Source organism: Capricornis sumatraensis, chromosome 11 (genome assembly GCF_032405125.1).
Source record: "Capricornis sumatraensis isolate serow.1 chromosome 11, serow.2, whole genome shotgun sequence".
NCBI classification, from domain to species: Eukaryota; Metazoa; Chordata; class Mammalia; order Artiodactyla; family Bovidae; genus Capricornis; species Capricornis sumatraensis.
The window spans coordinates 37,369,539-37,387,015 of NC_091079.1; the positions used below are offsets into that span (position 1 = coordinate 37,369,539).

At 38.0% G+C, this 17,477-nt stretch overlaps 1 protein-coding gene across 1 annotated transcript; it reads left to right on the plus strand.

Annotated features, from left to right (window-relative positions):
- Positions 1 to 1,015: 1,015 nt before the first annotated feature.
- LOC138088489 (hyaluronan synthase 2) lies at positions 1,016 to 16,707 on the plus strand. The gene is made up of 3 exons (XM_068983724.1): positions 1,016 to 1,642; positions 14,084 to 14,185; positions 15,778 to 16,707. Exons 1-3 carry the CDS (start codon positions 1,016 to 1,018, stop codon positions 16,705 to 16,707), a joined length of 1,659 nt encoding a protein of 552 aa, XP_068839825.1.
- The last annotated feature ends 770 nt before the right edge of the window (positions 16,708 to 17,477 follow it).

Below are 17,477 nucleotides of genomic sequence, written 5' to 3' on the forward strand. Positions count from 1 at the left end.
GACTTGGGAGATAATCCAGTCTAAATGCCTATATTTTACAGATTTAAATTTTTTAAAATTTTATTCTTTATATTTATTTATTTGGCTATAGTTGTGGAGTGTGGGATCTTTGATCTTAGTTGCAGCATTTAGTATCCCCACCAGGGATCAAACTTTGCCCCCTTGCATTGGGAGTGCAGAGTCTCAGCCAGTGGACCAGCAGGGAAATCCCTAACAGATTTTTCAAGACTGAAGCCGAGAGAGGAAAAATGACTGGCTCAAAGTCACACAAACTGATGGAAGAGCTAGAACGGTAGAATCCATGTATTTTTATGTTCAACCTCAGCTAGCTGCATGGGAAAGATGTGAGTTGAGGGATTTGCATCAGAGCTGAGATAAAATGATACATAAGAAATTGAGCAAGGCCTATGAATTTTGAACTTTCACTGGTCAGTATTATGAGTGAAGGAATATGATGGTGCAAGAGTGCCTTGCTCACTAAAAATATTAGGTGTTATGCTTAGCTATGACTACACACACAGAGTACATCCTTAGGTAAATGATCTAATGTACTAAAAATGATGCATCCATATATTTGTTTCATACATTATAGTTTTCAATGGTACAATGCACTACCATCTCATATGATGTTTGAAAGAATCCTCTGAGGTATGCCAAAAGGACATTCTTTTTTTTTTTCCTTCAACACTTATTTTTCCAGATGATTTATTTGGCTGTATCGAGTTTTAGTTGTGGCATGTGGGATCAGTTCCCCAACCAGGGATCGAACCTGGGTGCCTTGCATTGGGAATGCAGAGCCTTAGCCACTGGACCACGAGGGAAGTCCCCAAAAGGACATTGTAATCTCTTTTGCCAATGAGATGCCAAACTGAGATGCAGAAAGTCACTGAACTAGTTAAGTGAGAAACTCAGGGTCAGAGCACTTGGAACCAGTGTGCTCCCTGTGGTACCCTGTATGTAAAGAAGTGTGGGACAAGAGTGGTTAACCAAGTGTATCATGTGGTTATTTTTACAGATGCATTGTGAGAGATTTCTATGTATCCTGAGAATAATTGGAACCACACTTTTTGGAGTCTCTCTCCTCCTTGGAATCACAGCTGCTTATATCGTTGGCTACCAATTTATCCAAACAGATAATTACTATTTCTCTTTTGGACTGTATGGTGCCTTTTTAGCATCACACCTCATCATCCAAAGCCTGTTTGCCTTTTTGGAGCACCGGAAAATGAAAAAATCTCTAGAAACCCCCATTAAGTTGAACAAAACTGTTGCTCTTTGCATTGCTGCATATCAAGAAGATCCAGACTATTTGCGGAAATGTTTGCAATCTGTGAAAAGGCTAACCTACCCCGGAATTAAAGTTGTCATGGTCATAGATGGAAACTCAGAAGATGACCTTTACATGATGGACATCTTCAGTGAAGTCATGGGCAGGGACAAGTCAGCCACTTATATCTGGAAGAACAACTACCATGTGAAGGGTCCTGGTGAGACGGATGAGTCACACAAAGAAAGCTCACAGCATGTCACCCAGTTGGTCTTGTCCAACAAGAGTATTTGCATCATGCAAAAATGGGGTGGAAAAAGAGAAGTCATGTACACGGCCTTCAGAGCACTGGGGCGAAGTGTGGATTATGTACAGGTAGGTCTCCACAGCTGCCAGGACAAACATACATTTAAATAAAGCATCTTTTGTATCTCTCCAGTCGTATGCTATAGCCCATCTTTGTCCCTTCTGGACACAGTACTTCTTTCAGTTCATCTGAAAACAACATGACTGTTGAAAGACCATTCTGAAAGAGAGAAAAAAAATATTGTAAAACGGTTAAAACTATCTATGAAAATGCTTACTTCATGCAATGTGATTCGTTGCAAGTAAAGATTATTTTGAACAGGAGACCCTTCCCTCCCTTCCCCTCCCTTACCTTCTCTTCTGCCTTGGTTCTGCCAAATCAATTCCAACATCATTTTCCACACTCTTAAACTCTCCAGCGATGTAAGAAAATAGTGTGTGCCCCAGCAGAAGGAGCTGGAGAAAATCTGCAGGACCGAAAGAAGGCTATAAAATATTTTTCACAGAAGCTAGGCAAAGTCGGGGCAATACTTTCCAAATTTTAATTGGAAAGTATAGAAATTCAAAAGTAAGACACCAAGAAAAAGAAAAGAAAGGGGGAAAAGGAAAACAAAAACTAGACCAAAAAAACCCCACAAAAACCCCAGCCTTCTCAGAACAAAATCTAAGTCATGTTTATTTCACTCCCCAAACAGCATTACCTCACTCCTTGCAACTTGACCTTTGAAAGTGTTTGTGATGGTGTTTGCTTGCATGAAAATTAGACAGGCTGTGTCTCTTTATTAATTTCCTGACTGCTAACTCTAGGGTTTTTTCTCTTCTAGTTCTCACCGAAGCTTGCTTCTTTAGAACGTTAGCAGGGCTCCTGTGAGTTTTCTAATTGTAATTTTCTGCAGATATTTAAGTTAGACTTTGTTCACAATGATACTGAGAAGGGAGAAATTCTCTGACTTCAGATATATATTTGACACTCTTCCTCTTCTCTTAAACATGAAACCCTTGCTTTTGGAAGATCCATCATATATTTTAGGCCAATTTATCAACACAGAGTAATGCCCCCTGGGTCTCTGAGTAATGGGTCGGGAATGAGCACTGGACTCAATTCAGTCAACTGAGATTCTAGTCCCATTTATTAGTAGCTGGTTGACCTTGAGCAGGACCACCTCCCAAATCTCGGTCACCTGGTTAGAAGATAGCAATCTCTCAAAGGATTTCAGATAATTATTTCAAATTATGAATCCAAAGGGGCTTAGTCAAAGTTGCTGATAATGGCATTGTTCATACTATTAAAGCATTTGCTGTTAATCATATAAAAAAGAATACTCTATTAACAGCAAATGCTTTAATAATATTATGTAGTCCTTATGCAGATTGTAGTAATTTCAATTGCTAATTAACATGTCAGTTGTTAATTTCACTAATAGTTGAATAATTTGAAACATTTCCTCAGTTTATACCATCTGTGTAAATCTCTCTTTTAGGGAGTTGATTTCAATCCCCAAGTGTCTCCTATTTTCTAAAACTTTTGCAAATAAGGCTGCTTTAGTTAACTCGACATTTTACATACATGACCAGCTGAGAGGATAAGATAAAACTTTTACAGTAAAGGATGGCTAGGGACTTTACAGAAGATATGAAGAATGAAGCTCTGGCCCTAAAATGAGAAAACATCTGTTTTGATGTTTTGCCTTTAATTCTAGTTAAAACAATTTACGTTTGTCCTTTCTAATCAACACGTCATTGTGTAGTTTTTCTTCTTCTTTTTTTAACCGGCTTCTCCCAAAGCCCCTTCTCCCATCATTTTGTTTGGAATTTTGTTTGTATCCTTGGCAACTTGACTTGGGCCTGTCCAAGAAAAAATAATACAAAATTTAAAATGTTAAAATAGACTTTTTGCTGGTGCCCTAATCAGGCTTGAGAACTTTCCTTCCATCAGCATGATGTGTCCAGGTAGACTGACCCTAGCAACAGCTGTTAACTGGACCCTGAATCCTCCTGAGCCTTATGGTCCATTCAGAACACTCAAAGGAAGGTAAAAAATCTTTTGGAATTCTGAAACCAGTAAACTCTCTTGCCATGCTTCATCAGATCCCTTGCTATTTTAACCATTTGTGCCCTATAAAAACAGAAATTGTGTGAAAGTCACTCTAATATAGTATTCTTATCCTTTCTTATGACTGACCCCGGGTCTAAGAATTGCAGAGCAGAAGCCCCAGGAAGACCAAGGGGGAGGGAGTTGAGGTTTTTGGCTCCTGAGCATTCCAAGTACTTGGATGTGGAGTGCAAGTTGGTTAGGAAGGGAAGGAAGCAACGTTCAGGTGCTAATACACGAGAGACAATGGGGACTAGGGGAAGAAATTGACCATCTGCTCATACTTGCTAACCTGGCTGGAGAACACTGCTTAAGTGTGCAGAGAGATGGCCAAAACGACTGGCTTCCAGTTACAGCTGGATCCTCGGCACTCATCAGCACTCTTTTCACTTGATCTTGAATAGATGTCTTGCTTATTCCTCTCGTGTCTGTTATTTCATATCTCCGTCACTCTCCCAGGGCCTTACCCAAACTCCTCCCTGCTTAACTACAAACAGATGATTTTGCCTCCTACAAAAGAGAACGGCAAAGGCATGAGCTCTGAAGCCTCTCAAGACCTGACTGTCTTCTGCTTACAATTTCAAGGGTCCCCAGCCTCACTCCCTATCTCAAGGTTAACCTTTCTACCTGTACTTCTGAGCTTTCTGGGTTAGCTCCCTCTGATCTCTTTCAGAACAAGGCTTTATTAGTTATCACCTCTTTATATCTCAAATAATAAGTGCCAACGTGGAATTTTTAGGGAAGCTGTAGTCTAAGACAAGCGTGGTAGGAAATTCATCTGTGATGCTAGTGGCTGCTTCCAGAGATGAGAAGATAGAAAAGCAGCAGAAGAAAAATAACAGAGAAAATAAGGTATAGGGAATGAGAAAAAAGGAGAATAAGGAAGATTTTCTTAATTTTCAATCAATGTATTTTCTGGAAAAACTTTCAAAGATGTAGAAAAGTGCAAAAAGCAAAACTAAAATCATCTGCAACAGAGATGGGAGAGAGAAATTAGGAATTTGGGATGAACAGATAACCTACTATATATAAAAGATAATAAAGACCTACTGTATAGCATAGGGAACTATATTCAACATGTTATAATAATCTATAATAGAAAAGAACCTGGAAAGAATACGTAGGTATATATTTATAACTGAATCACTTTGTGGTATACCTGAAACATTGTAAATAAGTTATATACTTCAATGAAAAAGAAAAATAATCTGAAGCAAATACCTGACCCATGTATAGATTATCAAATTTAATATCTTTCAGCATATACTTTTCTATTTTTCCTTATTTTAAAAACAATTTTGAGATTATATCACACTTGCCTTTTGTATTTACTGAAAAAATCAGGACACTTTTAAAGTATCTTTTGACATCTAGATTTGATAATCATCTGTCTTTTCACTGAACATGGATATAACCACATAAGTAGTTACCAGTCTATGTGACAAAGGAAAGAAAAAAAAAAAAGTATCATCTGATGTCTCTTAAAAATTTCCCAGTTTAAAAAAATACAATAAGTATGAGCATTTTCCCAAAGGGAAGATTATAGGAAGCAATTTTATTATTAATTTAATTTGGCAATACCCTTGCTATCCAACATTCCTTTGAGAAGGAGAATAGGAAGATTAAATCATTCCTGATAGTAGAGTTGACCCTAATTGTTCATGGATTTGGTGTTTGCAAATTAGCCTAATGAATAAAAATGTATTTATTACCCCAAGATCAATAGTTGCAGTGCTTTTGTGATTGTTTACAGACATGCTCAAAGTGGCAAAAAAAAAAAGAGTCACCTGATGTAAATATTTCCAACTGAGGTCAAACAAGATTATGCTTAGCCTTTTTGTTTCAACTTTTATACTGTAAACAAGCAACTTTAGTCTCTTTAATAACATGCTTTTCATATTTCTGTGCTTTTTGTTGGCGATGTAGCTATTTAAATGGTCCTGAAGTGAAGTGCTGTCTAGTGTTCTAAACAAAGGCTGTTAACCGGAATGCCCTGGCAGGCCAGTGGTTAGGACTCCTCATTTTCACCACCAAGTGTGCAAGCTCAGTCTCTGGCTGGGAAACTAAGACCATGAACTGAGTTACGGTGCTGTTGGACATGAGTTCAATGTGAACGAACCAACAATATATATTAAATAAGGTGACCCAAATAAACACAAATAAAACAAGTTTAGGTATTGATGACTAGGCAAAACTGTTGTGACCAGAGGCTTTGAGGAACCTAACTAACTCTTCTGTACTTCTGCTGGAAGCAATTTCCTGATGTATGCTAATTCATTGTTCATGGAAACTTTGTAGTGCATAACTACCATGGATAATGAAAATGGACAGAATATAACATTTGATTGGTTCCTATTTTCTGAAAATTTCTGTTGGGCCTTGTTGAAAATGTTAATGCGACTTTATGTTCTTCATTTTACAGGATGAAATTAAGAGCACATTGACATAAGAATGGGGAAATCTGAATTCTTGATTTAACTGATTACTTGCTATGGGCCTCAACTGGTACAACAGATGATTTCTGAGATCACTTCCAGCTCAAGACGCCAGTTAGGGCTGTCTTAATTTACTAGCAACCTACCTATGCTTTGCAAGAGTATATCATTAGACTTTTCTTTTCATTTTTAATCTATGCTTTTCCCCAAAGTCAGGTTCTTGAATGTAGACTCTTATTTAAGGCCCCCATTATGCAATTTCCTGATTCCCTTCTTGAGAATGGGAGTGTTTCCTGGCTTAAGTCTTAGAGGTGACAACATTAGGTTTCTCATTTTCCAGCTAGCTTGTCACCTTTGCTTTTGCACCGTCTGTAACTTTCACTCATGTATAAACTTTCCTGAAAAAGACAAGAGAATAACCTAATGACTCCTTTTTCACCTTAAATAAATATTCTAGGGTGCCTGAAGGCAAATATTTTATAACAGTTTGGGTAACATTCTACCAAAGAGCAACAAATAACAACCAAATTGTTTAGGTGTCTGATTTAGAGGCTTCCTCTTGGTTATATTGAGATCTTTCACTGTAAACCAGATTACCGTAAGAAAGAATAATCCTACCTATCCCCAGTCCCTCTCCCCAAAGAAAGTTTATTTTCTGAGGGCATTTATTTTTTCCTAGATTGGTTTCATAGATTAATTTCAAAAGGTCTTTTCAGTCCTAAAATTATTAGATTTTATGATTTTGTTTTTGCCACTCACAGTCTGCCATAAATTGCTCTCTAATCTTTTTCCCTAGCAGACAGCCCAAACTAAGGACTTTCATGGTGCCTGCTCAATAATCCAATTTGTTTAACTTAAATTTGTTGGACGTTGGATTAGGCATTAGTTTCTGCTCTCTGAGTGAGTTTTGGCTTATTTACAGTAATGATAAGAAGGACTCTTTCCTTCACTGGACTAGTGTTGTTCCTTTTTGCCTCTGGTTTTAATTTTTCTTTATTTGGCTGCATTTAGGTCTTAGCTACAGCATGCAGGATTTTTGTTGGTGGCTCTGGGACCTCAGTTCCCTGACCAGAGATCGAACCCATGTCCCCAGCATTTCAAGGAAGATTCTTTACCACTAGAACCCCAGGGAAGTCCCAACTTATCACTTCTTTTTATTGAGCATTTACTATGAGCTAGCCCTTATAAGTGCTACACATACAGTATCTAGTTTATTCTCCATTACAACACATTGCTAGGTGGATTGACTTATCCTTATTTTTCAACTGAGAAGTGGAGACTTATAAAGGTAAGGTTAGGAGTTTAGGCTACAAAGTTAGTACAAGTAAATACAACTGGTCAGTGGTGGATTGAGACTCCAATTTGTCTGATTCTAAGGTTTTGGGTGACACTTTCTTTGCAGTAGTATGTTTACTCTGGCGTTGTATTGTTATGAGTTCAGGGGCCTAACACTGTCTTATGTTTGCTAGTGAATAACTACTGGGGAATTTCAGAATTCTGGCTGACTTCTTTCAGGCAATGGCCTGAGGGAAACAGGGTAGGAGGGTCTTCCCATTTACTATGTGGTTAAGTTGTCGAAGGGAAAGTAGTAGTAGTGGGATCCTGACCAAAGGTAAAGTTCGAACCTAATAGCAATAAATAGTATCGCTGCATCCAGGTTACGATGAAGGGTCAAGGTTAAGAAAGGGTTGAGCCTTAATAGCAGACAGAGGATGAAGGCAGCAGCAACAGTAGGATCTGGATTTATTTTCATCCTTGTTTCCTCATTGAAGGCAGGCTAAAAAGTCAAGGCTTCCTCTTGCTGCATAACTCTCAAGGCCCTTTGAAGTGGTTTAGAGCAAGCAGATATGGAGAATCCACCAGTCAGTCTGAAAGGAAATATGTTTTTTTTAAAAGGTGAAACATGGGGAACTTGGCCTTTTAGACCTGAGTCAGAATTTGAAAGACATTTGACAGAAGCTGTAACAGGAGAGTTTTATTGAAACTGGTGAGGTAGATTAATGTTACGTGAGGTATGCTAGAGTGAATTTATAGTCTGATAAGTTATGAATAGACAGTGATAGTCTATACCTATTATAGATAATTCCAGACATTTAAATTTGTTCACTGTGATAAGAGATTCTTAATATATAATCAATTTTCATGTTCCTTTTAGAGATTCTCTCTATCGAGTTATGCATTTGTGGTAAAGATTGCCATGCTCTTTTACTTACAATATAAAAATGTAAAGGTTATTATCCTGTACAAATGAGTTTAAGCAAATTCCGGGAGATAGTGAAGGACAGGGAAGCCTGGCGTGCTGCAGTTCATGGAGTTGCAGAGTCAGACACTTAGTGTCTGAACAATGAACAATGAATGGTATACTTCCCTATGATCCTTTGTAATCACAAGGTACTTTTCTATTTGGTGTCTGACTCCACTATGACTTACTGAAAATCGTAGAAGTGAGATATAGGGCTCACTATTTAATTGAGGCTTCTTGACTCTGAGGATATTTTGCTCTTATAATAGGCAAATATTGGCTAAAGAAGATCTAGTTTATTAATATTTTATACTTTTTATGCAGTTACTCTTACTAATTATAACATGTGGAGATGGAGGAAATCACTTAAAAAATCTACTAGAATTAAAATTGGGGCTTAGGACATATTTTATCTCAACTTTAAAAAAATGTTTATGACAGAACTCTCCTGCAACCAATTATTTGAGGCCCAGGGTTGGTAAAGTTTGCTTGTAAAACACCTGATTGTAAATTTAGGCTTTGCACACCATATGGTCTGGGTTGTAACTTTTCAGCTTAGCTGTTTTAGTGTGAAAGCATTCATAGATAATATGAAAGTAAATGTGCGTGACTGAGTTCCAATAAATCTTTATCTATGGACACTGAAATTTGAATTTCATATCATTTCCCTGTGTCACAAATTTTTTTCTTCAACTGTTTAAAAAGATAAAAATCATTTATCTCATAGACCGTCCCCAAACAGGTGGCAAGGCTGGCTTGATTCTTAGACCTTAGTTTGCCAACTCCTGTTGTAGCCATACAGAAAGGGGCAGCCCTAACTCTTGATTTGAGCATGGATGGAGGGGGAGCCATGGCCTTACGCACTGTAACTGATGATTCTGTGGTTATGACTGAGGTAGCTGGTTCTGCCCCATAACATCTTCCATTCATTTTCCATTCATTTTAATCAAAATTTGGTGACTGCCTTGTTTCCATATCTCCCAGTGATTATGACTGGTGATCATGTAATTTAAACAAATCAGGATGATACATTCAGGGTGGACAGAAAGACAGTTTGATTTGTGCTCAGTTTCCTGTGTGCAGATCATGCCCTGTGGTTTTTCCCAGTGTGAAGTTAAGCTCTTCATGACATGGTGTAGTTTCCCCCACAGCTTCTAGCCCAGAGCTAAACAGCCAACCTTCGTGAAGTTATACACTTGTTATTAATGGGTGAAGAGACAGCTAGAAATCCTGTTTCTACTAGACTGGTTTCAAGAAGGGCTAGAGGTATAGCCTTTCAGTTCAGTTCAGTTCAGTCGCTCACTCATGTCTGACTCTTTGCGACCCCATGAATCACAGCACGCCAGGCCTCCCTGTCCATCATCAATTCCTGGAATTCACTCAGACGCACGTCCATCGAATCAGTGATGCCATCCAGCCATCTCATCCTCTGTCATCCCCTTCTCCTCATGCCCCCAATCTCTCCGAGCATCAGAATCTTTTCCAATGAGTCAACTCTTCGCATGAGTTGACACACAAACAAATCAATAGTATTATGTCCATGAACATCCTTGCTTTCACAGGCTGTTGTAGATGGTGGTTTTCTAGTTGGCATTCTATCACCAAATAACATCCAGAAATTGAACTTCTATAAAGAACTCTTTAATCCCACTATAACAAACCCCTCCCAAGGGATTTCTGAGAGCTTTCCCTTCTGACAGTTAAATTCACCATGTGAACAATCTCTCTCAGAGAACTTCTGGCACTTTGCTGTTGGAAATTGGGGGTGGGGGGGGGAACCAATTTAAATATGCAGAACCTCAGAAGTTTGGTTCCAGTTCGGTCATTTCAGAGAGGCAGTTCCCTTGGCTTGTTTCTGCTCACAAGCAGGAGGAGTTACCTAAACGTTAATTCTAGATTGCGCCTTCCTGTTGTTTTTAGTCTTATTTTTAGCTTTCTGGTTTTACCTTTCCCAGCTTGAGTCAATAGAGGTGGGTGTGGCCATAAGCTCTGGATGCTGAGAGGTTGAAAGTTGGGTTGAACTTCTGCCTTCACTTTTTACTACTCTAGTGATTGGCCTGCCAGGCTTATAACCACCGTATATTTACAAAACAGTGATAAACAAGGCAAGAGAGTGGAAAAACATTGCTATTGGAAGAAATTGTTTAGGTTTCTGAGGCTTTGGATGCTTGGCTACAAATCCAAGTATTAGCAAAAGTCTGTTTTTTTAATGGAATACTAATGCCTAGCTGCTGTCTATTTTTTCCTCCTCTAAAATAAGTCAGACCATGCTGGACTAAAATAGAATGCACCCCCACTCACCCAAAAGGGGCAAGAAGTTATTTAGAAAATGCATGTTTCTAAATAGGGACAGTAATATAAAAATTCAAAAATTAACTTTCATGTAGCTAATTGAGTTTAGAGAGGTGATTTCATTTCTGTAATTTTGGATACCCTATATACTCCTTAAATTATAAGTTTCAATAATACATTTAAGTTGTTTTTACCAACATTATTTGTTATTAATATATATTAATTTTTCAGAAAAATCTATTAGTAAAATTAAGCAACATACATTTTAAAAAATTTTGAGATTTTCTAGTTATGTATGTGAGGGTCTCCTACAATATAACATAGAAAATCCCTTTGAACTCAAAAGTGTGTATGCTCAGTTGCTCAGTTGTGTCTGACCCTTTCGACCCCATGAACTGTAGCCTGCCAGGCTCCTCTGTCCATGGGATTTCCCAGGCAAGAATACTGGAGTGAGTTACCATTTCTTTCTCCAGTTAACTCAAGAGTTCATGCTTCTTTTTTTTTTAATATAAATTTATTTATTTTAATTGGAGGCTAATTACTTTACAATATTGTATTGGTTTTGCCGTACATCAACATGAATCTGTGACGGGTGTACACGTGTTCCCCATCCTGAACCCCCCTCCTACCTCCCTCCCCATACCATCCCTCTGGGTCATCCCAGTGCACCAGCCCCAAGAGTTCATGCTTCTAAAAATTGTTTTCCTATTTTTTCATTCACAACTGGTACATCAAATTCCCACTATTTTTATAAACCAGTTCAGAGAACTGTAAAAATACTGGCTTTTGATATAAATAAAGAGACTAAGTCTTGATTAAATTAATAAATATAGCCAGACGACATAGAAAAACAATGGAACTGCAGCTAACACTCTGGTCTCTGCCAATCATGTCGTCTATTGCTTGGGTGGGGATATGAAACTGGTTCATGGTGTGTCAAGTTCGATCACTTTATATCTTCTTGGGCCTGGCTGGGTCCTCCAGAAAAAGATATGATGTTATTAATATAATTAGAGAAGTGACAGTTCTTTCTCTACTTCTGATTTTCTTTGATCATGTGGAAGAATCTCCATCCACAGGTATAACATACCTAATTCCTCCCTAAGAGAAGTGACTTAATCTGGTTGGGAAGTATGGAAGGTATAAGGGGTAGCCTAGCTCCTTCTTTCTTCTGGGAGTGGGCTACTCCGAAGGAGCCATACCTTTCAAAGAGCCACTAACTGTCTTCAGGAGGAGACTGGTCCCACTTAGATGCTGTTCAGAATTGATACATCAGTCTAATTCTGGGGAACGTAATTATAAAACTGGCTACTGCATTGATATTAGCCCTATTTTCCATATCAACTTTATGAGTATTCAGGTAATATTTTGGCTTCATATCTCCTTTATTCTTCTGTTTCATTATTCAATAAGTTCATCAATCAGCTTGGAAAGAAAAGTACTATTTGTAACCCTGCACCTTTGGCCTCATAAGATCTTCTGTGAGCCATTCTTGGGTATAGGTAAATTCTAAAAAATTTCTTGAAGTTGTAATTGGTTTGCTTGCAAAATTGCTTTTGTTTTTTTGGCCTGTATAAAGTTTGTTTTTCAGAATAACAATTAGCACTTACAGAAAAGCTTAAGATAATTTACATCTCAGTCAGTTCAGTCGTGTCTGACTCTTTGCGATCCCATGAACCACAGCACACCAGGCCTCCCTGTCCATCACCAAATCCTGGAGTCCACCCAAACCCATGTCTATCTAGTCGGTGATGCCATCCAACCATCTCATCCTCTGTCGTCCCCTTTTCCTGCCCTCAATCTTTCCCAGCATCGGGGTCTTTTCAAATGAGTCAGTTCTACACATCAGGTGGCCAAGTATTGGAGTTTCAGCTTCAACACCAGTCCTTCCATTGAACACCCAGGACTGATCTTCTTGCAGTCCAAGGGACTCTCAAGAGTCTTCTCTAGCACCACAGTTCAAAAGCATCAATTCTTCAGCACTCAGCTTTCTTCACAGTCCAATTCTCACATCCATACATGACAACTGAAAAAACCATAGTCTTGACTAGATGGACCTTTGTTGGCAAAGTGATGTCTCTGCTTTTTAATATGCTGTCTAGGTTGTTTATAACTTTTCTTCCAAGGAGTAAGCGTCTTTTAGTTTCATGGCTGCAATCACCATCTGCAGTGATTTTGGAGCCCAGAAAAATAAAGTCTGACACTGTTTCCACTGTTTCTGCATCTGTTTCCCATGAAGTGATGGGACCAGTTGCCATGATCTTAGTTTTCTGAATGTTGAGCTTTAAGCCAACTTTTTCACTCTCCTCTTTCACTTTCATCAACAGGCTTTTTAGTTCTTCACTTTCTGCCATAAGGATGGTGTCATCTGCATATCTGAGGTTATTGATATTTCTCCCAGCAATCTTGATTCCAGCCTGTGCTTCCTCCAGCCCAGCGTTTCTCATGATGTACTCTGGATATAAATTAAATAAACAGGGTGACAATATACAGCCTTGATGTACTCCTTTTCCTATTTGGAACCAGTCTGTTGTTCCATGTCGAGTTCTAACTGTTGCTTCCTGATCTGCATACAGGTTTCTCAAGAGGTAGGTCAGGTGGTCTGGTATTCTCATTCAGAATTTTCCACGGTTTATTGTGATCCACACAGTCAAAGGCTTTGGCATAGTCAATAAAGCAGAAATAGATGTTTTTCAGGAACTCTCTTATTTTTTCAATGATCCATTGGATGTTGGCAATTTGATCTCTGGTTCCTCTGCCTTTTCTAAAACCAGGAAGTTCACGGTTCATCTACTTTTGTATGTAAAGAGCTAGATCAATACTTAATACCTTTAAAAGCTTTATTTTCCTTTCTGATGGAATATGATCTGCTAAGTCCAGGTCAAATGGATATCTTATTTCAGAGTTATACAACCCACCTTAGAAGAACTGCTTTCCTGTCTTAATTACTATATTAAAATAGAGAAGAATAATTGCTGTTAAACATGCCTGTTATCAATACTGCCATAGGAGTTTTCCATCATCATTCAGACCTGAGAAATAAGATATCTAAAAGCTTGATTTAAGGCAATTAAAAAGAGAGGGAGAGACATTTATGGTGACCAACCCAAGGTGTTTTCCAAGACTTGGAAACCTAGAGTGTTACCAGGGATATGAGACTTTTATTGCCAAAATTGAGTACATCCTTGGCGAACCAGGAAAAGCTGACCACCTTTCATGACATGCCTAGATCATCAGTTCATTTGTTCTTTTTAGCAATGTCATTAGCTTAAATACTGAGTTTGCAAGTTCTTTGTATTGGCCATTATATAACAAACTCACATCCACATGATACTCCCTTATTTAGGCCTTGTGGCAATAGGCTGAAGGCATAATATATATATGTCCAATTTTGACTACATGGAGCATGCTCATTGTCTTATGTAACTCATTTCTTACTTTCTTTGCAGGTTTGTGATTCAGACACCATGCTTGACCCAGCATCATCTGTGGAGATGGTAAAAGTTTTAGAAGAAGATCCCATGGTTGGAGGTGTCGGGGGAGATGTCCAGGTGTGTATAGCTTCATGTTTTCCATGAGTCACTTTCCGTAGCATCCTTAGTCATTGATTCTTTGAATATATATTTATTATATACCAGACTATGTGCCAGGTGTTGTTTCTGGAGACTAAGACACATTAGAATGTGTCTTGTACCCACTGTACTACCTCTTCTACTATCTAAATTGAAGTAATTTATGATTTCTTTGCTTAGCTGTGGATTGTAACACGTGTATGTAGTAGCTGATATGTGTGTAATTTCTGCTGTATCTTCTTAAGCCATAACTTAATGTTCTGGTAAAATCATGTTGGAATTTAGTGCAAGGATTAAGAAATGGAGGTATGGCAGTGGGTAGTTTTTATTACTATACCATATACCCATATACCTCTATATTTAAAAGCTGAGCAATAGATGACTGGTCAAAAATCCAAATCAGGAAAACTAAGGAAAAAAGAGAAAGTGCAATTCAAATTTACACTAGAGAGAAAGTCAAAGAAGTGGATTTTCCAGTATTATTTATTTCCCGTTATTTTCCAGCAATGGAGAAACAATAAGTGAAAGAAATATTAATGAAGGTGATTAACATTTGTAGAATAAGAAAACAATATGTGAAAATATATGAAGATTAAAGTGAATCCTTTGCAAAAATACAATTAGATTTTAGGAAAAAGTGAGAAGCACATGAAATTTTGACTTTAAATGTAGGTATTATGTTGCTGTATAACCCATACTGATAATGCTTGGTACCAGTGAAGGCAAAGCAAACGAACTGGAAGGACAAAGAAATACCCTGGTGATAAAAAGGAAGCATACAAAATCCAGATTAAAATGGAACAAAATTGAGACAGAGGAGGAGAATTAAGAAATATTGCCCCCCTGCAAAGCTAATAATTTTAGTAGCCTTTATGTAGAGCCTTATTTCAGGATTCTGGTTTTGAGCTGAAGTCAGAGAAAACCCTTTCATCACTAGCATTGCTAAAACTGGGGAGGAAGGAGAATAATAGGGTTGGATGAGCAGGAAAAAGAAGATGGGACTTAAAAACCTTCAAATATTGGATGGTAAGAAAGTGACAGAATAATTTAAGGGGTGAGAACTGAAGCCTAAAAAAATCCCAGTGTTACAAGAGAAAGAAAACATAACAGAAGAGTACAGGGAGTGATGAAGTAGAAAAAAGTTATTTTCAACAAGTCAATACATACACACACACCACTTATCAAGTTAATCTAGTAATACGTGAAGAAAATAAAGAAAAATCATGTTAAAAAAGAAAGAAGTCAAAACAGAAGAATAAAAAATCAAACATGACTCTAGATAGTAACCTCACAATAGCACAGATTTTGTTGGTATTTTTAGCTGGGGATTCAGTTTAGTTGCTCAGTTGTGTCTGACTCTTTGAGACCCCATGGGCTGCAGCATGCCAGGAACTCCCAGAGCTTGCTCAAACTTACGTCCATCGAGTCAGTGATGCCATCCAACCATCTCATCCTCAGTCATTCCTTTATCCTCCCAACTTCAATCTTTCCTAGCATCAGTCTTTTCCAATGAGTCAGTTCTTTGCCTTAGGGGGCTTACCTTTATTTAATTACTTTTATTTTTCTTGCAGATTTTAAACAAGTATGATTCCTGGATCTCCTTCCTCAGCAGTGTGAGATACTGGATGGCTTTTAACATAGAAAGGGCCTGTCAGTCTTATTTCGGATGTGTCCAGTGCATTAGTGGACCTCTGGGAATGTACAGAAACTCCTTACTGCATGAATTTGTGGAAGACTGGTACAATCAAGAATTTATGGGCAGCCAATGTAGTTTTGGAGATGACAGGCATCTAACGAACCGAGTGCTGAGTCTGGGCTATGCAACAAAATACACAGCTCGATCCAAGTGCCTTACTGAAACACCTATAGAATATCTCAGATGGTTAAACCAGCAGACCCGCTGGAGCAAGTCCTACTTCCGAGAGTGGCTGTACAACGCGATGTGGTTTCATAAACATCACTTGTGGATGACCTATGAAGCCGTTATCACTGGGTTCTTCCCTTTCTTTCTCATTGCCACAGTAATCCAGCTCTTCTACAGGGGTAAAATTTGGAACATCCTCCTCTTCTTGTTAACTGTCCAGTTAGTGGGTCTCATAAAGTCATCTTTTGCCAGCTGCCTTAGAGGAAACATTGTCATGGTCTTCATGTCCCTCTACTCAGTGTTATACATGTCAAGTTTACTTCCCGCCAAGATGTTTGCAATTGCAACAATAAACAAAGCTGGGTGGGGCACATCTGGAAGGAAAACCATTGTTGTTAATTTCATAGGACTCATTCCCGTATCCGTTTGGTTTACAATACTCCTGGGTGGTGTGATTTTCACCATTTATAAGGAATCTAAAAAGCCATTCTCAGAATCCAAACAGACAGTTTTAATTGTTGGAACGTTGCTTTATGCATGCTACTGGGTCATGCTTTTGACACTGTACGTGGTTCTCATCAATAAATGTGGCAGGCGGAAGAAAGGACAACAGTACGACATGGTGCTTGATGTATGATCTTACGTTTGATGTTTGCAGTTGCAGACACACAAAACCTTAGCTCCTCTAGGGACTGTACGGCATTGTGGCGTCAGATAACGCCACCAAAGGAGACATATCGCTGCTGCTGGGACTTGAACAGACATTTGTATGGGTTTATTTTAATTCTGCCAAAGGAAAATGATACATCAAGAAGAACAACTCAGATTTAACCTGATATTTCTATGAAAATGGGAAGATTCTTTGTGTATGCACTTTTTCCTTACTGTACATCCGCCTAACAGTGTTTTGCCCTATATACCTCACTAGCCATGCTTTATGTGGGTTATCATGGAAGAAAAGGATTTTGGAAACTCAAGGAAAAGTTCTTTCAACATATACAACCTAACTTATGGACTGTGTTGATAGCTAATTTTTTTTTTAGAATGATATTTTCTGTTTAATTCTACCAAATGAAAAGCCAAAGGAAATTTTACAGGCCGTTGGCTGTGCTGTATTTTTATATAATTGTACTGTGTTTTAAAATTTTTGTATGCCAATTTTAAAACAAATTTTGCATATTTTATACTTTACTTCTCTGCCAAAATACACCTGTTTTTCCTTTTTTTTTTTTTTTTTAATAAAATAGGTTCTTAAAAAATTCCTACTTAAAAAGATTTCTACCCAAAATGTGAAGCTTGGTTGACATTGTTCATGATAGAAAGAATAAAATGTTTCTCTCTCTACCTTTAAAATTGAATAGTTTATTTCTGTGAAAAAGTGAACTTTCAATGTTTTAACTTTTCAAA

Coding starts and splice junctions, on each gene's coding strand:
- LOC138088489 (XM_068983724.1), top strand. CDS start 1,016: ATGCATTGTGAGAGATTTCTATGTATCCTGAGAATAATTGGAACCACA. Junction 1,643..14,083: donor GAAGTGTGGATTATGTACAG/GTAGGTCTCCAC, acceptor CTTTCTTTGCAG/GTTTGTGATTCAGACACCAT. Junction 14,186..15,777: donor GTGTCGGGGGAGATGTCCAG/GTGTGTATAGCT, acceptor TTTTTCTTGCAG/ATTTTAAACAAGTATGATTC.